General features: G+C 43.9%; 2 protein-coding genes across 2 annotated transcripts; both read left to right on the top strand.

The window, feature by feature from the left end:
• Positions 1 to 19,532: 19,532 nt before the first annotated feature.
• On the top strand, positions 19,533 to 20,278 carry LOC120452943 (MD-2-related lipid-recognition protein-like). Its single transcript, XM_039637425.2, has one exon. The coding sequence runs from the start codon at positions 19,685 to 19,687 to the stop codon at positions 20,162 to 20,164; it is 480 nt and encodes a 159-aa protein (XP_039493359.1). The 5' UTR covers positions 19,533 to 19,684; the 3' UTR covers positions 20,165 to 20,278.
• A 524-nt stretch (positions 20,279 to 20,802) lies between these two features.
• LOC120452942 (MD-2-related lipid-recognition protein) lies at positions 20,803 to 21,491 on the top strand. Its single transcript, XM_039637423.2, has one exon. It carries the CDS (start codon positions 20,839 to 20,841, stop codon positions 21,316 to 21,318), a length of 480 nt encoding a protein of 159 aa, XP_039493357.1. The 5' UTR covers positions 20,803 to 20,838; the 3' UTR covers positions 21,319 to 21,491.
• Positions 21,492 to 22,123: the final 632 nt, after the last annotated feature.

Genomic DNA, 22,123 nt, shown 5'->3' with positions numbered 1-22,123 from the left:
AGTCCCGTGACGTAAGCACTACGTAAGGGTGGCCTCCTTCGTTCTTCGCGTTGCTCGTAAACATATGGCCGTTATGCGGGATTTGACTATATTAACATTTGCCCAAATTTCTGTTTTATTGATAAAGCGACTTATGAGTCTTTCCATTAACTTTTCCGCCAACCATCAAATTTAACTCGGTTTTATTCGGGCATTACCGCAGTTTATTTAATACTCCGTGCCTCTGAGTATTAATACTAAAGTGTGAAGCTTAAATAATTTGCATATCACAACATTAAGATTGGGATATAGTTTTTATAAACAGCTTTATACTCAGAAATAAATAAAAATCATTAGGCATTCCCAGAAACGATTTTAATTATTTACTTTTATTATAATATTTATTCAAGTCCGTATGGTGAAAAATAATCCCCGTGTGGGAGTTACCCAAATGCATGTCTTCATGATTAATTGCCCACTCAAGAAAGCTTTCGATCGTTTTTCTTTCGGGGAAATTTAGCGGTGCGAGATGAAGGGGCTTTTTTTCCAGGGAATCCCTTAACCCTTTACTGGCCACATCGCTGCGTTAACGGACAAACTCATTTGCACTAGCGATTGCAAAATTTCCTCTGCTGCGATTTCCGAGTAAGAAATACCGAAATCGTTCCGCGATTGCCACACATTAATGACATCGTTCGCTGATGGGCGAGTTCTTGAGAATGTCCATCAATGGACACGTCTACGAAATGACAGAAGAACAGAGATCCAAAGATTCAAAGATCCAAAGATCCAAGAGACCCCGGAGATGAGAAGAATTCTAACGAAGAGAGGAGAATGCAAGTGGCTTGATTCTTTGGCTCCATCAACAAATTTTGGAGGCCTCTTGGGATATTGTTTTTTTTTTTGTTTGATATTTTGCTGCTCAAAGAAAGATATAGATAGGAAAACTAAAAATATAGATGGATAAATATATATTTATGGCATAATTCTACTTATCGAAAAAACCAAACGCACAGATAAATATGAGCGCAAATATTCCCAAAAACAAAAGTCTTTAATAAAAAGCAAAAACAAAAGGCGGACTCGACAACATAATAAACAATTTGTACATTAATTTTTAATGCGGTTAACATGTGTTCCCCCTCTCCCTCGCACACCCATACACACACCAACGCGGGCGCTACGTGTGTGTACGTGTAAAATAGGTGGAGCTTCATAATTTTCTCACTTGAAACGTACTGGCATGAGCGGGAAAGAGAGAGCGGCCGCGGAGAAAGCGAGAGAGGGATAGCGAGGGAGAGGCCGCTTTTTTGTTGCTTCGCATTCATTTTGTATGTTAATTAGTTGCCGTTCACTCGCGTCTGCGTGTGTGTTGAGTATCTGTGTGAGGTGGCGTGGGTGTTAAATGCGAAGCGGGCAAGGTGCGCACATTGGTCGTCCATCGGTTGCACCTGTTGCGCTCACTCGATTGGCGGAAAAGCCCCAGGGAAAATGGGTGGCTGATGGAGTGGGAAAATGCCTCAATGAGATAAATGCGCGATTGAACCAGAATAGATACTTACGAAAACATATTTCAACGTTTTGCCTGGACTTGAAAATAATGCATCTAGCTGAACATCTAGGGGCTAACTCCCAGAGTTTTGTAGATCTTAATCCGCCTTCATATATATTTTTAATCCTGGCGACTGCAATTTCCCAACAGTCCAACTTCCTGTTCCCCCAGGAGCTGCCCTCATTAACCATGTAATTGACACACATCCGAATCGAAATGTATCCGACTTCAATGGCGAGTACCTTCAATTACCACGTCCCGCATTTCGCACTCGAGGATTTTCTTCCCAGGCTCTCGAAGGCGACACCCACTGTAAGTTCTTCATTTAAATTGGATTTGTCGATCATTTTCCGATTGCTTCTCGCCTTTGGCTTCGACGACTTCAAAATTCTCACCCACCGCTGCTGGTACCCACATGAAGTAGAGTTAGCTACATAAGTACCTTCGATGGTTCCGCATTGACGTCATCGACGGGGAAATCAATTAATTTCACTTTACAATCGACGGATCGACGAGAAGTGGGCAAAGGACTCTGGGAAAATGCAATCCTTTTCGGGGTGTTGGCTGTAAATCTTAGATCTCCAGATGGGTCATCCCATTCCCATTCTCATTCCACCACCACTCCTGAGGATTGTATTGCATGCATGTTTCTTGTTTTTCCACATTTTTTAATTAGCAGTAAACTTTGCGCGGCCCCGAAAAACAAAAGAACCCGAAACCAATTCAATTCGAAACCGAACCGAAAAGTAATGACTGCATAAATACTTTTCACAATGTGGTGGTTCTATATGGCATAGAAAGTGGTGTAGTGGTGGTGGTGCTGGCATCGGTGGTGCAGAGTGATGCACATTTTGGGGTCGCCACAAACATCGGACTCTCGGAATCGAAGTCTCAAGTGTCCTCTGTTCTGCGGCCGCCTTTGCCTCATTTCGTTTAACACTTTATGTGACATTTAAGTGGCGGCGGGGAAATGTCAAATTTCCTCCTCGTCCCCAAAATACATGTACAGCGGTCTAAGCCCCATTTTTCCCCCTCTATTTTTCAAGGGTTAGAACTTGATTGGGGCGGTGGCTTTAGTCAAGTGTGTGGTTCTTGTGTGGGAAGATTTTCCCCCTCGTGAAAAGTGCTCGTCGCAGGCGCAAAGTGCGATTCCTGGTTTGATTTTCGTGGAAAGCAGCGCCAACTGATTGCTTATTGTCTTGGAAATTAATGAAATATTATAAGCAGAGAGGGTTACAATTGCCTCTAATGTGGGCTATTAATTACATGTCTTAAATATTTAATACTAAACCTTTAACCTTATAATTTATGTAAATTTTATTGAATTATTCACGAAGACAATTTGATTGAGTCACATTGGCGGCCTTCTTCCCTGCTTTCTTTCTCCTCCGAATCCTTTCAGTTGATCCTTGAAGTGTGCCAAGAACAACTGTTATCCTTGACAACCCTAACAACATCATCAGCATGCTAAACGTTTACAGAGCGATCATCGTTATCTGCTTTCATAACTGTCAATTGTTGACTTTTGTTTCGAACTGCATTTGAATGTCTGTGCCCATTTTCATTCACCAAAATGAAAAGCAGCTGGAAAAGGTCCTTGCGGGAAAGAGAGGGCAGATATATTGGAAATATTTGGGCACGTGTGCGTTGTATGGCAGTGATTTTGTGGTTCGCCTTTTGTAGTCCTAAGCAGCCTAACGGTTTACCTGAATGGTAAGGGCTTGAAATGCAGAGGAGTGAGTTTCCTAGTTTTCCGAGTGAAAGGGAGTCTCGAGCGAAAGAGAGATCGAAATTTGCCCGCATAGTTTGGAAAACTTTACCGCTTCCCCACTCGAATACGGTAATTTAATATTTTGTAGACCGTGTTTATTTTACGCAAAAATTGTTTGCATTGCGTTCGAGGAAAATTAAGGAAAATTGAAACAGATACTAGGGCACACGTCACAGAACTCACGCTCAGCTGAGCAAATACTTCAGTCGGTTTTCGAAAAGGTTGAGGACACGTCCTTCAAATAGATGTAACATTAGCTGCTAAAAGGTTAAACACTCCGTTGGCCAGAAAATCTCGAAAAGCTAATAAAAAAAAAATGCAAAATGAAATTGCTGCCAACTCCGCTATAGAAACAATATTCAAAGTATAAAAATAATAATAAATCCCATTTGGCCGCCGGCAGCCCGTTCAATGAAAACAATAACAAACAGCCAAAGGATCAGGACACGCTCACCCAGCGAAGTTTACCTTGATGCGGCCGCATCAGCGGACAAAGTGAACAAACAAATAAGCAAATGAACGCTCGCCGAAAAAGCACAATAATAAAAAATACAACAAAATCAAGCAAGCAGCAGTGGGAAGCGAGATTGCGGCACGCGTCTGACGACCTACCACAGGACAAAGGAAAAATCCAGGACTCGCGAGCAGAGAAATCGAGCAGCAAAATCAGAACAATTCAGACTCCGCACAGTGGTGCCAAACCAAAAAACAGATAGTTATACGATTGGATTTAATACAAGAACCAGAAGAATGTAAAAGTTCGGCTTGAGCTTGCCGAGAAAAGCTCGTAGTATTTGGGTATATTTATTGACCATTGCACATGAAGTCGATTCTTTGAAATATTTATTACAATATATCATGACGTTATATAAAGTTCACCGTACTTTTGAACATTCTAATGATTTCATTGCACTTCTGCATCAACTTGTGTCCACTGTACCCGACCAGCAACCAGCTAACGGGCGAAAAAAACAAGTTTCAGTCACCTTTTTTCTGTGATTGGTGGTGGATTCTTTGGTTGGCAGTCAGACAGAAGACAAAAGTCAGTCACATGTGCACATGGAACATGGGACACGGCGTTTTGAGGGATGCGGAGAGGCGAGGGCTTCCACCTTTCGGCTGCTGCTGTTGTTCTTTCACCTCAATTGCAGCAGGAACTGGAATCGAGATCGCATTGTTGACATCATCGCGAAAGGGACGAAATGAGAAAGCACTGTGGGGTAGTTTTCCGCCCAGGATCAGCCCTCATTTGGCCATTTGGCCTGCAGCTACCTCAGTTTGTTGTAAGTAATCGCCGTCATCATCATCATCAGCCTCATCGATGGGTGGAAAATGGCAGGGCGGGCGTCAAGGACAACTGGCGACAACATGTGCGTCATCGCAGTGGAAGCCGCCACGTTTACTCATTAGGTTTGGCCCAAAAGCGATTTTCCACGTTTTTTTCTTTTGGCTCAAAATGTATATATTTTGCGAAATTGCGCAGGAGATTCGCCGTGGGTGCTGTCGTCATCGGCGGCGTGGGAAGGCGTCCTATAACCAGTGAATCCATTCATCCATCCTCCGGGGGTAGCTTTTTCACCTTGTTCCCCAGTAAATAAATGAAATGTGGATGATTTTATTTTTCACCTTTATCGCTGCTGGGCCATGTGTGCGTGCCGAGATTTAATGATTAACGCTGGAGCCACTGCGGAGCTGTCCACTTAAGGGCTGCAAAAATAAAACAAAAGATAAATAGAGAGGAAAATGCGCAAATCGAGTGGCAGAGAAACGTTTGAACGATACCCTGGAGATTTCAGGCGGTGACTGTGTTAACAAAATATAATTTTTGAAATACTTCTACTCTCGCAAGATTGTATTTTTCAAAACATTCATTCGCTGAGCTCTCCTGTTCCTAAATGTGTCATTACATTGTTTTACAGCACCCGCATTATAAAATCAAGTTATGAGTAATAATATTTCTGCACCAATCTAGTTTACGGCATTTAATCTCAATTTATAATTTCTTTATAATTTAACCTACGCGAGCCAAGGTCAATGTGAAAATATCTTAAAAAAGTCAAACATGTTTTGTGTCTTTCTCTCTTATTTGTTTGCTATCGGCTCCCCAGAGAATTTGATTGACGCAAAACCTCTTGAAGTCGAAACACCGATATATGTGTGAGATTTTAATTGGAATAGGATTATACTCGTACATAGGTAATCGGGCCACTCAAAAACTGGAAATCCACTGGGGATTTAGAATTCTTTGATAAAAAGCAGATATGCATAATGTACAGAAATGTGGAGAAACAGAAAATCTATTTTCAGCTATTAAACACGATCAAACCAAAACGTTTTATTCTGGAAATATATAAATATTTTTAGTGTTATTTTATTTTATGGTAAATGCTGCTCATTTTCTGCAGCTGATCCTTCATGGAGTGCCTGTCCAGGGTAGCAAAGCAATAAAAATAATTTTCATATGCACTTCTGTCTGTCTGTCTGTCTGTCTGATATAAAAGGTAAATAAATATCCGCGTCTGCCGCACTGGACGCTCTCTATCTCGGTTTATCTGCGAGTGTTTGGCTGTGGGAAGGGGGCTGTTTTCCGGGGGGAGGTGGGTAAGCCCCTGCAGCTGAGGCGACGCACGTTGGCAGCGGAAGTTGGCCAAAGTGCCGGAAGTGCGCAAGTTGCCGCAAAGTATGCAATGAAACTCGGTGCACTTTCCAAAATTTCGGAAACTTGAGAAGTCAAGATCTTGCTGTATTTTCAGTGGAAACTCTAAGCGATTAAACAAAAGATACTTTCCTTATATGGCAAATCCTAAATATCGTTTTTATTTTGCTTTAAAGGCATAGAGATTTTGTTGAAGTGTGGAACCACCCAGCAGGCGAACCAACCTGGTCTGCCGACTAGTTTGGCATTCAAGATTGCCCCGCATTTGGACAGCTTTCCATGGCTCTGAGCCGCACTCCGGTTTCCTTCGCCCGTATGTCAGCATTTTGCAATGCGCTAATCTGTCACGCTCGGTGTTCCCTGTTCCCCTCCCTGTTCCCTCGTCCTTTGTTCCACCTTCGGATGGATTTACCTGGCGCACCACCACCTCACCACCTCATCCCTCCGCGCCCGAATCGCCCATCAACCCTCTTCATTTACGGTTTAGCATAATGAAAAGTTGCCAATGATGAAGGCAGCGGGGAATGGGTAGCGAATGCAATTTGGGGTTGCAAAGCGATGCGATATAGCGACACGGGGGTTTTCGAAGGCGACACCTTTCCACCTTTCCACCGAAAGGGAGGAACATCTGAAATGGGATATACGAGTATGAGTATATGTACGCGCACTGAGGATAAAGCGACGCATGCCCGACGCATGCAGCACGACCAGCATTAATCCTTCTCGTGGCCCTCGCCCTTTCGCAATTGTTCAATTGTTCATGCCGCAGATTGAGACTGAGACTCTCGGGTCCCCCCAGGACTCCCAGGACTTCCCTGCTGAGGGTAGTCTCGCATTCCCGCTGCCTGCAGCAGAGCACATTTGTTGCCACATCGCGATTGTTGCGCCCTCTGAATTATGAGATATTCGTGGACCAAGGTGTGGATGTTGCACACGAGCGGAAAGTCAAGTGGGCAGGCTTTGGAAATTAGAGCATAACTTTTGTTAAGCCAGAAATACTCTTATAACTGTGGTTCGAAATTTAAAAATATAGAAATATGAAGGTATTAAAGTTAAGTATTCAATAATGACCTTACTTTGAGGTTTAAAGAAAGTTGCATCAAGGATTCCCAACTGAGGTAAATGTATCTTAATGCACCCAGAATCCCTAATGATTACTATAAAAGGTATTTCCAAGCTGATGCGACCCACCCAAAGCAAGGGCATACGTATCAGTTGGAAATTCAAAGATACAATTGTATCTCGAGTGAGGTTTTGATGCGTTTTCCCCCCTCGAACATCGCAACGCACTCTATTCTTGCTTCTCCCATATTTTCTGTGGCAGATTCAATCCTTTGACTTTGTTTTTGCTCTGCTGGCTTCTCAAATGCCGGCTGACAGATGGCATGTCCTGCAGCCGGCTCCTGTGGATGTGAATCCCTTGGATGTGGATCTGTGAGTGTGAGTTGGAGTGGGAATGAAAATGGGAGTGGGAAAGTGGCTGTGGATATGGATACGCATCGACTGCATCCTTGTTGCTGGCACACGTTACAGTTTTTGCAGATTTTTCACCTATTTTTTTCTGGGGGGCAGTGGGCGTGGTCGCTGTCAGTTGAACGAGTGGGCGGATAGCAGATTGGTTTCGTCTGCACTTTTTTAGAGAGAGCAGGTTCCCAGGTTCCCAGGCAAACAACGGTTCGTTGGTATGTCTGTGGTTGTGCTCAACATTTATGGCCAAGTTTTTGCCGGCGAAAAGCAGGAAATGGCTCATTGCACTTTGGCTACACTGAAAAGGCATTTAATGCGCATTTCCTTCTGAGGTTTTTTTTTCATTTCGGTGGCAGGAGCTGCTGCTACTTGCTTCGGTGGCTGGGCATAACTCAATTGGTTTTTATTTGGTTGGATTTCTTCGAGCGCTTTTTTTGCGTTAGAGGTAAAGCGATTGTCGAAATCCAGGGTTAGACAACCCCTGGCCACTCGAATCCGCTAATGACACTCAACCTGGCAGCGCATGATAATGCAAAATTGAAAAAGGAACTCGCCCAACGATGGTGGTGGTGGCTACAAAGGGCAAAGCGTAGAAAAATGCAAAAAAAGTGTGCGCCACAAAAGGGAAAATTTAAATTAGATTAATTGATTGAAATGCGAACAGTCTGGGGTGATTGTCGCAGTTGTTGCACGGCGTGTTTCTACGCCTCCGTTGTTGCACGAACCAATGCTCTAATGGTCTTAGTCCCGGATCCGGGGACGCGAATCCTTGTTGCCGGAGGTGTAAATAATACGGATTTTGTTAAACCAAGCGAAAGTCATCATCTGCCAGTTTTTCAGTGAGCTGCTCCTTGTGTGCCTTTATTTACAGTGGCTCAATCAGAATGGCATTGAAATGCACTCTGTGTATTGGATTATGGCACATGGGCGGGTAATTTAATAGAAACTATTTGAATGCCGTAGGAAGTGTGAACATAAAATAATTCCATTGCCGGGATATTTACATTTATTTGAGCTACAGCTTTAATTCAAAGGGCTTTAAATGCACCCTTTTAGGAGTTTATGTTTTAGGCACACGATTTGTAGAGGTACAAACGCAACATAACCTTTGCCACCATTCTTCCGATCGTAACTTTCAGACTAAATGGAGAAATGCCAGCCATGTGACTTATCGTCCCGCTTGATTTTCGCATTTCGCTTGGGCCCAATAAAGCGCTCAACGTCAATAAGCCGCCACATGCTTGTTTTATTTGCACTGGGGGCTTGGGGAATTCTTCTGGTTTATTTGCTGTAACTTTCTCTGCGCGGCAGTTCATAAAAATGACGCGTCAAAATTAATAAAATGAGAGGCGGGCGAGAACTTCATGTTTCATGTGTTGTTAAAGGCGCAAACACGCGTGTGCGTGCTTTTTGAAGCCTCTGAGCGGCGTTTTCGGATGCAGATCGTATCTGTCGGATGCATTTTTCGACTTTTCGGCTTTTTGGCTTTTCGGCCTGCTGTGACACATGTAAAGCGGCATTGGATTTTCCTCTTCACTTTTTTTTTTAGCCGTGCCGCCGCTGCAAAAGTTATTAATTTTAATTGACTGTTGTGTAATGTGTCGCTGTCGCTCCTCCAAACGCAACGCATTCCGCGCGACACTTCGCATTCGACCACGACCACTTCAGATGCCCTTCCGCAGTTTGAGGAGCAGCTGCCCTCCAAGCGGACCAGAAGTCAATGTCCTGTCCTGGCAAAGCTGCAGCTCAGCCCACTGGATTGACTTTAATTAAGCGCTTTGGCACTGCGAAATGAACTTGATGCGATGCTTACTCAGAGCTTTGTTTCACTTACTAAGATATGCCCATTAATAATTGCACTTTTTATATATAAAAGTTGTAGCAAAATGTTTTTTCTTTGGTTTCCCAAATCCGCAGCATAAAATGCATTATTGTAGTGAGGTGCAGCACTTTTTTTGTCAGTGCAGCAGTGCGAGGCAGCGCTTGACACTTTGTTCATGTCGTCATCTTGGGTCTAAAAATAGAACACAGCCGTTGTCAATTGCATTAATATTTTGTAACCGTAGTAATTAGCAGTAGAGTGAGTGGTTGGGGAGGGGGCAGGGGGTGGTAAGGTCGCAAGGGGGTGGTGTGGCGTAGAAGCTCCTCCTTTCGCAGCTAATTGAGGTATGCGACGTCCACTTGTCACTTTTCGCATACAGTGTTAATTGCTTAACTAGAAATAGGCGCCAGGCGATCGGCTAGGAAAACTTAATGCATTTGCTGGCGCCTAAACAAACTTTGCACTGCCGAAGTGAATTTCGAAATGGAAATGCAGCTTACGAGTGACATAATCAACGGATCTTTGATGAAGACAAATGAGCACAATGCTGCATTTTGCTGCATTTGGTGCATCTTGTCTAATTAACAAGGCAACATACCAAAGCGGCAAAACTTGGACTTTGCCCAGTTGAACGGGAAGTGCAAATGGTGAGGAGACTGGGTCACAGACTCAGTTCTCAATGATCGATGGAGCTAGATTGAGATTGCAAAACTCCAGATACGAAGTATTTTCCCACACGTTTTCAGCTCGCTAATAGTACTGAAATCAGATTTAATGGAGCTCATTTCATAGTTGCTATAGATGCTTCCCGTCCAACAACCTCTTTTTATTTCCACTCTTGCAGCAAACGTGTTAAATGCCTTCATTGGCCTTTAAAGACCCGCTGCCATTCATGTGGTGGCCGGAAAATGTGTGAAATCATAACTCAGGAGTGCAAAGGAGTGGGAGGTTCGAGGATACACAGCGCCGTTAACGCCCATTCAGACATTTAGATTTTTCAGTGAGGAAGCGCCGGTGCGCCTGGCGAAATTGGCACGAGATGCGGGATAAAAGAGCGTTTTCTAGAGGTCCTAGAGGTCTCGAAACCAAAAAGATCGCACGGCAGGCGGGCTCGTGCATAAACAAAGTGTGAAATTTGTACCTAAAATAAAAATGCGGCAAAAGGGATGTGCGGTGTGTGTCTGCATTTGATTTCCGTTTGCTCTGCGAGGTCGAAGTCGAAATTTCGGGTCGGTTTCCAGCTCCATGCGGATTCACACCTCACGGCGAGAATTTCAGAGCGCGTTTCAGAGATGGAGGAATTTCGTTGAGGAGGGACGTAGATTTTTCACATGCCGTGGCAAACACTTGGCCAACACATGGTATCCGTGAGTCGGGCTTGGGCTGCGTATCCGTGAGATACTCGGGCATTCAGCTGTGCAGATACAGTGTGTGTGTGTGTGTGTGTACCTACGCCTTCTGGTCACTGCTGCCGATACTCCATAGCCCTCGCACATCCTCCGCCCCTCGCGGGAATCCTTCTGCCATCCTTTGTGTAAACAAATCAAATGTTCTGCGTGTTTGCTGTTTTGTCTCGCGCCAAACGATGAAGACCAACAAGGGCACACTGCGAAAACAGTTTGCATAGTTCTTGAAAAAACAAACTTGGCAATTAAAAAATGCCTCATATGATAGTTATCAACTAAGACGGGGTTCTAGTTTGTCAAGCTTTGTTTGTTTAAGCTTTAGCTTTGAATGGTTGCAAAATAATGTAATAAGAAGTTATTTTTTGTTTCAAGAGCTACTTCGTTTTTGTTCGAGTGCGAGGAGCACTTGAAAACAATCGCAGAATTGGAATTGACCCGGCAAATGTCTTTGTCAACAAGCGTCAACAGCCCCGAACCGCAGTGAGCCAAGTGGAGCCAAGTAAAGCCAAGTCAGGCAAATTGCCTTTAAACAGCCAAAGAACGGGGCAATACCATACCGTACTACACTGTATGTGCACTTGAGTGGGGGAGCAGCGAATGTGGCGAAAGTTTTCGCAAATCAGCTGAAATTATGAACTTCCTTGCCATTGCCCGAGCGGAAGTTCATTTTAGTCTGCAATAAAAGTTTGCATCTCCTCAATGCTCCATTCGTTCTCGAAACTCCCAGTTTGGAGCTCCCAGTTCCCAGCTCCCAGTTCTCGGTTCAGTTCCTAGCTCACAGTTTCCCAGTTCCGAGTTCCTAGTTTCTCAGCTTTCCAGTTTCTATTCATGTTCATGTGCAAAAGTTTTGCGCTTATATAAGAGCATCAAATTTGCATCATTCACTTAAAACAAACACGCCGCACAAAGGATTCTCGGCGCTGCACAGAAAGGCAAACAAACAAGCAAATATTAAATGCAAATGCAAATACAAATGCAAGGCAGGGAAAACGAATTGGGATCAGTTGACTGCGCCCGATATCGGGCATTTATCGGGTAATATACTAGTATGTGAACTGCGGGTTGGGGCACCTGAGTTGGTGGGGGTAAACTGGCAACGGACGCCATATATCTGAGTAATCGAAGCAAACTTTAAGGCAAACACTTGGCGAAAAAGAAAACCTCGGCAGCGCATATACATATTGATGAAGTTGCACTCGAGGATATTGCCTTTAAGGTCCTTGAAGAAGCCGAAACTGCAGCTTCACTCGCATGGAACGCAGCGTTTTTCTACTTTTCGATTTGAAAGACAAACTTTTGCAGTTAAACCAACAAATGCCAGGCAAACACACACGCAACCCAGGCCAGATTCACATGAAGATACAGATACTGACGCAGATACAGATGCAGATACAGATGGTGATGGTGATGGAGCTGCAGATACAGATGCGCGTGGGTAGAAGCACCTCCAAGAAAGGAAGCCCCAGAAAGGAAGCCCAAAGAGGCATCACGCATGCATGCAAATTGCTCTCGAGGAGCGGAGAACATTTTAGGAATTTATAGTTTTCTCTTATTTACCGACAGGAAGTGCAATTCACAAATCGTTAGCTCAACCTCAAGCTCAGGCGAAGGACTTCGGGGAAATCGAAGGGCAAAGCCTTAACCCATTAAAGGCGGCTTTCGGCATGGTAATGGGTTGAAGACAGATTGTTGAAAGCTAAGAAAATTAACTTAGAAGTAATATAATTATATTAAAAATTGGTTCTTAATTGGTTCTAATTTATTCTTAACTTAAGTTTAGAGCTTAGGCTTTGAATGTTCCTTATTAAAGTTTGCGTAGCTAGACAAGTATATCTTTCACAAATTTATGATTATCTATACTTAAATATTATTATAACCAGTTACTGATATTTCAAATGTCAAGTAATGGGTTAAGAAGAGACTCCCTCAACATATCATTTGCCAGAAGTTGTGTAAGGTGTCCCCGACGAAAAAGAAACTTATAATCAACAGCTTTGGCGGCTCAGCAACTGCCAAAGGCACAAAACTATCTTGAATATGTGTGGGAGCGTCTAAGTATTTCAAAATAACATAAGTATCTTTCGGATTCTCCGCCCTCCCGGAGAAACTTTTCTATCCCATCCAAGTCCATCCTGTCCTGTCCTGCAGCAATTCCCCAAATGCGGCCCGTGTGTGCATTTAAGCCACTTTTACTGAAACTTCACATTAATTTCAATTTGCTGGCAGTAAAAGTTTTTCATGCACGTCCGCAAATTGCTTTTTGGGGATAGGATCTGCGGGGGAAGGTAAGCCGTAAGCCATATGTATAGGAACTTTAACACTTTGCGGTTAAGACTTGGCTTTCGATAGGTGATAGCTCGACAAGGACGCGACCGGCGAAAGGCAAATAATAAAAGTCAAACTTGATGGCGCTGAGATATGTGGATACTTTGGAGTTTGGTTGGTGCATTCGGTGGGTTTAGTGAAATAGAAATATAAATCTTTAATAAATGCATACGATTTTTGGTAAAATTAAACCCGTAGGTCCGAAAGCGAACTACAAACTTCATTGTCCTCGAAATATGCCATTATTTTAATTTGTTGGGCTGAGAAGGCCAAAGCGATCACTGTACAGGAAAACCTCTGTTTTCGGCCACCCAAAATGCGATTCGCGGAAAGCACAAGACAAACACACAGCCCCGAAATGCGAAACGTGCTGAAAACTGCTAGCTCAACACTCGACTTTTGAAGGCGGCACCTTGTGAAGGCAATACCGAGATGGTGGCGTGCAATCGGACTCTGATTCACAGTCACATTCAGATTCAGATATATATTCGGCATCTCGAAATGAGCAGGAGAACGATGACGAACCGCCCACATGCGACATTTCTTACGTGACTCGGCCACAAACACATTCAGATTCGAATTCAGCTTCAGTTTCAGATAGAGATTTTCGGGTTCAGGGCCTCAGCTGCGCAGCTTTTAGCAATGGACGGCAATGAAATCATGCGGCTGATAAATTTGCGTTTCTATAAATGACAGGGTTCGGCTTTTGGGAGGGCGTGTTATGGGCACATGGAGTAGAGGGCAACCCTCATTAGTCTTAATAGTTTAACGACTAACTATGGTTTCGTTCCTTAATGAGCTCGAATGTCGGCCAGTTAGATTTTATAAATTGGCAAAGGGTCTTCAAATGTTGGGGCTTTTCGAGAGGCGGAGAGTGCGTGCAACACCTTGGAGTCCAAGAAATTTGTCTCAGTCCCAGCTGGAATGGACATCTTTCGATGCACTGCGGAAAAAGCATATGTGAATTGTATTAAATGTTTCAAAGCATTCTTCTTGGTAATCAACTACTTCTGTTATGATGCTTATCTCAAAAAAGAAATCGCTTAGTAATTAACTAATCAGAAAATTTAATCGTTAGTCGATATTTGTCAGTGTTCCTGATTTTTTACAGTGCTTAGTAGACACGGCACGCACTTGTCGCCTTTTCTGTCCGTTGTCCGTTGTCCGCTGTCCGTTCCTCGAGCTCTTAGTTTATAATCCTGTTATTTGAATGTTGTGCGTCCTTTATGTCCTGCGGGATATGAGAAACTTTGTGCCCCGATAAAGAAGCAAGACATTTGCATACGAGGGTCGAAAGTTTCTGGCAAGTTTTGTTGCTCCGAGAAGTAATGCAGAGATATGATACCCAGTTTCATATGGTAAACAGTGGAGAAAAAATACAGAGGTATATCGTGCAACTTTGTCCATTTGTTCTATTTGTTCAGTCGGCTGTCATTCACCTCGGTTGCCTGTCAACTGAACGTGTGTCCTTGTCATCTCTGGTGGCCACATTCCTCGTTCTGCACCAAGTTCAAGTGCCAGCATCACCTGGTAAGGCCCCAAACCATTTGAAATTCGGTGGCGACACCGTGCTCCCCTCGCAAATATCTCATTCTCTGCATTTCAGTGGCCACCCACGGAGTTTGGCTTTTTGCAACGCAAACAAAACGTCAGTCAGTCGAAAGACTGGGGCAAAACCGCGAACTGCTGCCTTGCATTTTACATTTCACTGCACGGCAGAAAATACTTAGTCGCATTTGAAACAAATACTTACCTTAGATATATTTAAGCACGTTCTAATCAAACAATATGGTTTTCTGAGATAAATTGCATATTTCTAAGCTCTTTGCAGCGCGTAGTTATATCTTGATTTTTAAAACAGGGTTTTTATAATCAACAATTGTGATTTCTCCCTGTGTATATACAATGATTATCCGCTTCCGAAGCGTCTCAATGCTGGGCAAAAATAGTGCGCCGTGTCCGACGGTGTTTACTTTGGCAGCACTTGAAAACAAAAATCCAAAACCGAATCAGCATATAAGTCGGCTGGCGAATCCCAAAAGTCGGGACCACCCGTGCGGCCGTCGGAGAAATGTTTCGAAATTAATTACAATTAAAAGTTTTGGCCCGTTTGCCGGAAAAGCGGGCGCACCTTGGCCAATAAAATGAAAATTTATGGGTCACACATGAGCGGCGGCCCGAGGAAAATGTGTGCCTCCGTTTTCTAGCCATATTAATTGGCCCCGGCTTATCCAGTTGCCAGAAGCCACGGCAGTGGTCGCCTCTTAAAGGCTTAGGGCAAATTTGTCTTGCCTTCCGAGGACCGCAAGTCAAGGCGTCTGCACTGAGAGAAAGGGGTGGAAGTACGGAATTACTGTGCCTGCATTTGAATGTAACTTTCAAGAAACTGAAAAGAACTACTAATTTGTTTAAAGAAACTAAAGTGAGCTGCCAATGCTAGCAACTTTAAGAGGTGACTCTCATTTTTTTCCAGTGCGCTAGAAAGGAATGAGGTAAGTGGCTGAGTGGGTTAAGAAGCACACCCACCTCCGCCCCATCTCGCCGAGGGATTCAATTTGAGTCTGAGGGCCTGCCACATGTGTGTTGGACTTGATGGCCCAGATAAAATGGCCATTCTTTTGAGTGAGATTGTAACCAATTTCGGCTGCTTGCCTGTAGGTAAAGTGATAAGGTTGCTGGAGTGATGAGGAGCTGGGGGAACAGGAACTGAAACCAGGAGCACACATGCTGGGAACCGCATAATAATTCTTGAGAACAATGTAAGCGTCAATTGTGCATGGCCAATGTACGCCGTAGTATGTGGGTAGTTTCTTTGCCCCTTCGAGACTTTGCCCTTTTGCCCACATTTGTGCAGACTCCAGAACTCAGACGGAAACTGAGAATGAGATTCAGACTGAGACTGAGACTCAGACTCAGACATCAGGGGACAAAGACGACAACGTCGGCACATGCCACACGTCAAGTCAAGAAATTTAAATTAAAAACCTTTTTTGCATGAAATGTTTTTGTTTGCCTGCAAGCATGATGCATATGTTTCCACTAATTCAGGGGTTTCGTTGGCAAAATGGATGAGCGGACTGGGCTAAAAGTATTACATTGTACGTACAAGACTTGGCAAAAGTTGGACATTGCTGTCTAAGTGAGAAATTATTGCAGGGTAGTACTGTTGGATATTAATTAAAGGGTTTGAAGAGGATTTAGATTCTGCTAACAGATGGGGTTTTCTAGGATCAATGGGTGTTTCTCAAGTTACTTGGCGATCGAGGAAATTGAGTCCGCTGCTTAATCTGTTCAAGAAAAACTAAGTTTTAGTTTTATCTTCTTGTAGTGAATCATAGTATAAGAAGTGAGTTTCTTGATGCGGGTAGAAGACCTTAACCCAAAGTGCGCCATATGTGAATGGGTGAGAACAATTAGACATCTGTGGTTAGTGAGCTCACTCGGCTCATTTCCTCTGTGTGCAATTGTCTTGTGTTGCGATTAGTCCACTTTTATCAGCGCAAAAGAACGAGCCACTCGTAAATTTCAGAGCCAGGGCTTTGTGCCTATAAAAGTAAATCAGTTTGAACTCGCTGCGTTCTTGTATTTTTCTCTCACATATGCTGCGAGTGGCAATTAATTTGTGTGCTTAATTCGCCTAATTATTCCAGGCAATAAAATTTTCAATACACTCAGATGCTGATGCTGATGCTTATGCTGATAATGATGATGATGACGATGATTGTGAGGCTCCCTTTGTCCACACCTCGAAGGGAAAATGGAGCGTCGCGAGGCGAAGGACACGTTTAATTCAATTCGCGAAGGTTCCTTGACTCGACTTCTTCTTTTTATTTATATTTTTCTGGCTTGGCTTAGAGGGAATAAAAAAGGCGAGTAAAAAAAAGAAGAGCCACATTTAAATTCAAATCGCTGAGGACGCTGACAAAGAAGCGGCGCCACACGTCGGATTAATTTTATGTGGCCCAAGGAGAAGCGTCTCCAGGACATCAGGACATCTTCGTCCTCGCTTCAATTAGATGGCTGGAATGGAAGTGGAAGCGGAATGGCAGGACCTCGTCGAGTCCTTTGGCATTTGCCATTGGCTGGCTGCAATTGTTAAAATCGAATTAAGCCACGGTGTCGCATACTTTTGATCTCCCCCGTCAGCCAATGAAATGTTGCACTGCTCCACGAAATGTCCTTACATTGTCCTTGCGGAGCAAATGTAGGTATTTCCACCCGCCACCCGCCACCCCGTGGACTATTTCAATTTCGGTTTGCTTGGCGCAAATGAAATTAAACGAAGATTAGTCGTGTGCTCGCCAGATTATTCCAAGAAATAAAAATCCAACAGATATACAGATATATACAAGAGCACCCTGAGATACTCTCATTATTTTTTCGTTTTGGTGGCGGCTTTTGCCTGGCGCTTGTTTTTATTTGTATTTGTATTTTCCATTCGCTCGCTTTTTATGGCCCCTTGAGGTGATTTGCTCAAGTTCGCCGGCCCCATTTCGAGGAAAATCTCAGGGGTATAGGGGATTACTTGAGGAAAAGCGGAGGGGGCTGCACATTAGTGGAGCCGAAATCTGGCCAAATCACAAGCTACATTTAACCCGCAAATGATGGCCGGCTTTGGCTCAGCTGCAATTTATGAAAGAGTTTCGCTAAATCTGGTTAATGAAATCGAATTAGGAGGAGCCTTGGTTACTTATATATTTGCATTCAATTATTTATACAAAGCCATATATATATATATAGATTTAAATTTAAAGCTCGAGAGAATCAACCCTTTTTTTATCTCATTCAGATAACATACCCCATCCAATTCCTCGCTCGTGTGTTCAATTAAAAAATGGTCACCATTAATTGCTAACCAATTTGCAGTCCGGTCACTTCCTTGCTGTTGTCTCAAGTGTTCGCCACTGGACTTTCCCGATTTTCTCGCTTTTCCTGCTTTTCCTGCTGCCACTTTGATGAGCAGCAGTCCATGTTGACATTTTTTGCATATTAATTGAAGACAAGGCCTCGTCTTTCAGTGCCCTTTTCCCCTTCTCCTTCCCCTTTCCCTTTCCGCTTTCCCCTGGCCAGTAACCTCGTCCACCCTTGGCTTAATTTGCGGTAAGTTCATTAAGTAATAAAACATAAATTTCAGTTTTTTGTTCTCAACACCCCGTCGTCATCAAGTTCTTGATACTTTTCCCATTTTTTCGCTGCTGTTTTTATTTTTTCTTTTTTTTTTGTTTAATGCTTTGCATATTTCTTTAATGAATTAATTCTGTTTTGGTTTCGCTTTGGGTTTCGGTTCTGTTGATTCACCGTTCACTGGACTTTGATAAAAAAAAAGAAGGCGCAAAGTCGCCGCGGAAATATACATACATAAATGAGGGGCAAGGGGGTAGCATATTTTGTATAATTTATGCGAAAAACATTAGGGAAAACGGAGGAACGCGTTTGTTGAGTGTTAATTATGCTCTGGCTGGCTGCAAAACTTTCCTATCAATTTTTGAGAATACAAATTTGAGAGCGCAAAAACATGTTTTGCATATGAAAACGGAGATATGGAAATTTGGAGAAAAACAGGGAAAATGTTGCGCTTTGCCAGTCGTTTTCCTCGGCGGCTAATTGCATTCTCCTGGGGATTCCCCTATAAAACTTGAAAAATCGCCCGCATCGCATTGCATGATAAGTAAGGTAATAATAAAGGTTTAACCGTTTTTTTACCACATACCTTATCATGGGTTTGCAGTGGGTTCTCAATTTGATAATTGCACTTGTGTATTTAAGTTGCCCTTGGCCATTTCTCGACAATTTCTCGCAGTGCAGCTTGGGTTGGCTTGGGGGTGTCAGGTTGTCAATCGCCTCGCCTGTTGTTTGTTGTCCCCGATTGTTGACATGCATTCCCGCAAATGAGCCGTGCAATTGTCGGGCTGCCTCCTATTGACAGCTCCCAGTTCGATAGTCAAAGTGCACATGTGTATGTACACACTGTACATCTCGGGACCTCATCCTTAGACCCGCGGCATTCGTCTCGAGTTTCTCCTGCAGTTTCATCTCTGGGCTTCCCTGACTGACAACTGTCGTTTGCCATCTCGGGGCTGCGACACTGAAAAGTGTGACGATTTGTTTGTCATGTGGCGCGGGGTGCCGAAATCAATTGGTTTTGTGCCCGGCAGATGCAGATGCCTTAGATCTGCGACACGGGCATTGACAACCTCAACTGGACCTCATTTGTTCTGGATGCGATTGCCATTTGCTCTATACATATTCCACTCTACTGCTGGGCTCAAATTGCAGGCTGACTAGTGCTTGTCAGCGGTACCAAATGAGTTTCCATTATGGTCTAGTTGCCTATTATAAAACAATTAATTATACTCTGTACTCTATCTTCTATATTCCACGGCACGACGTTCGCTGCCTGCTGATAGCACTTAGTTCCCAGCTGTTGATAAGCACTATTTTAGGACTCGAGATTTTGAAAACTTTGCTTTTGTACTCTAACCATTGGTTTTGATTGGCATACAATTAACTTGGAATTCGGGTATTTTCAAATTTGGGTTTGCTTTACAAAAGAATAATAGGAACTTTCTCTGTAAGGTCCATTTCGAATATTTCCAAATATTTAAGAAACATTGGCATGCTTCATTTTCTAGAGTGTAGCCCCCTAGCGCCACAATCCAATTGATTCCAGCAGCTCGTGCATTCCGAGTCCGGCTTTCGATCCACCATGTTGCGTTTGAGCTCGCTCCTGACCGTCGCCTTCGCCGTGGTGTTGTCATCCGTCTCCGTCTCCGCGGAGGTAGTCAACTTCCAGACTTGCGAGGATAGCGTGGACACCTGTACGATCCAGCAGGTGCGGGTGACGCCCTGTCCGGAGGCCACTGCCAATGCCGCATGCCACATCCGCCGCAGGCACCGCTTCACGATGAGCTTCGACTTCACGCCCCACTTCGATGCGGACACCCTGAAAGCCAACTTGGGCTGGGCCAAGAGCGAGAATGTGGAGCTGCCACTGCTGAGCATGGACCGGGAGGCCTGCAAGTACACCACCTGCCCCGTGAGATCCGGAGTCACCCAGACGTACACCACCACCATGCCGGCCGATGCCAGGTTCCCGCTGAGTCCCTACACCATCCGTTGGGCTCTGAAGGATCCGGTTTCGCAGAAGCGCTGCTGCTTCACCATCGACATCAAGGTGGTGCGCTAGGAAGAAGCTCTGCCAGGGATGCACCACCAAATATTTGGATTACTACATTCGTATTCTTTTTTTTTATATATAAAGGATTTACGAAATTAAAGTGTTTTCTATGTGGGTTATAAACTATGTTGTGTATAGTTTTGCTTGAATTTCTTGCTGGCTATTGTAATTAGCGGCACCTGCTCATTATCTGTAAAGGGAAGACTTGCGGTATACCCATTAATTGAACTCGTTTGACCTTGGATTTGTCAGGCTGATGAAACTGAACAGGGGAATGCGGCTGATAAGGATTTTCATTTTGAAGTGACTAATTAGGTAGAGCATGCCAATCAAATGAAGGGTTATGTACTTGAGTTGTTACTAACCAATTGTTTCAAGTTTAAAATTTAAATAAAAATAAACTAATTACTAATCCTTTTGAAACAGCCACATGTTTGTTTTATTTTTTTATAATTCCCAACATATTTGATCAGAATGTTACAAAAATTTCAAATGCCGCCTCCGACACCCTTACAATTCCAAGTACATTCCGATAAGACGCTCGAATCTAATCAGCTGATGCACGCCTGTGGTCACAGATGTGTCCCAGTTCAAGGGGTCAAACGGGTACGCAGATAAGCCCGGCTTTGATTCCAAGTCCGTGCTGGAAGTGCCTGCATTCCGTGTCTGGCTGTCGATCCACCATGTTGCGTCTCAGCTCGCTGCAGGCTATCGCCTTCGCCATCGTCCTGATCTCGTCATCCGCTTTCGCCGAGGTGGTCAACTTCGAGCCCTGTGCCGACAGCGTGGACACCTGTACCATCCAACAGGTGAGGGTTTCCCCTTGCCCCGAGGCCGTCTCCAATGCGGCTTGCCACATCCGGCGCAAGCACAACAGCGAGATGAGCTTCGACTTCACGCCCAACTTCGATGCCGACACCCTGAAAGCCAGCTTGGGCTGGGCAAAGAGCGAGAACGTGGAGCTGCCCCTGCTCACCATGGACCGCGAGGCCTGCAAGTACACCACCTGTCCCGTGAGAGCCGGAGTGAAGCAGACCTACACCACCCAGGTGCCCATCGAGGCCAAGTTCCCCCTGAGTCCCTACACCATCCGTTGGGCTCTGAAGGATCCGGTTTCGCAGAAGCGCTGCTGCTTCACCATTGACATCAAGGTGGTGCGCTGATCGCTTTGATTTGTGTTATCGCCGCATGTGCACTTAATTAAATAGTGAAATTAACCTTTTTTCCCATATAAAATAAATTACCGTGACGTTTAAATGATGCACATGTACAGCCACTTTCTTATAATATAAGCTTCCCTGATTGTGGTGTATATATATTTATTTTCTGCTAACGATTTGGTGCGTTTTTTAATTATTTGTGCGCCGGGATACGGCCCACTGGGGAAAACCTTGAGGAATAAAGATATTTACTCCAATAATCATCAACCTGCTGGCGACTAATTTGAACCCCCGAGTCCTCGGGCAGTACGAAAATGTATAAAACTTTGATTGAACTTTTGGGTGCCATTAAAAAGTCTCCCCGCCCTCGGCAGCTTTCCTCCACGGGTCTTATCAGCGTCGTCAAACAATTAAAAATTGAGCACTTAAGTTGTGGTCATAAAATCATTTGTTTTTCCCTTATTTTCCTCTCGTTTTTTCCTGCGTTTTATTGTTTTTCTGTTCACATTTTCCAGTGGTGGAAATTTAAATAGAAAATCATTTTTTGCTACTCAGCGTTTTCGAGGGGAGAATGCTGCTTTGCTTTGCTGGAGATTTGTTTACTAGGTTTCTGAATAAAATATAATGAAGTGAAATGGGTATCTTATAGTCTGCATATTTCTCCACACGCTTCGCATTGCGGTCTCTTTTGCTTCTACTGTTTACCTAACGAAAACGTAGCCATATTTTCTCGTTGGACGGGGCATCGGCTAGAAGTCTGATAGGCCTGACCCCAAAAACCCCAGAAAAACCAAAAAAAGCAAGGCAA

The sequence above is a fragment of the Drosophila santomea genome, chromosome 3R, assembly GCF_016746245.2.
Source record: "Drosophila santomea strain STO CAGO 1482 chromosome 3R, Prin_Dsan_1.1, whole genome shotgun sequence".
Classification (NCBI taxonomy): Eukaryota; Metazoa; Arthropoda; class Insecta; order Diptera; family Drosophilidae; genus Drosophila; species Drosophila santomea.
This window is presented reverse-complemented; position numbering and strand designations above follow the sequence as displayed.

Coding starts and splice junctions, on each gene's coding strand:
- LOC120452943 (XM_039637425.2), top strand. CDS start 19,685: ATGTTGCGTTTGAGCTCGCTCCTGACCGTCGCCTTCGCCGTGGTGTTG.
- LOC120452942 (XM_039637423.2), top strand. CDS start 20,839: ATGTTGCGTCTCAGCTCGCTGCAGGCTATCGCCTTCGCCATCGTCCTG.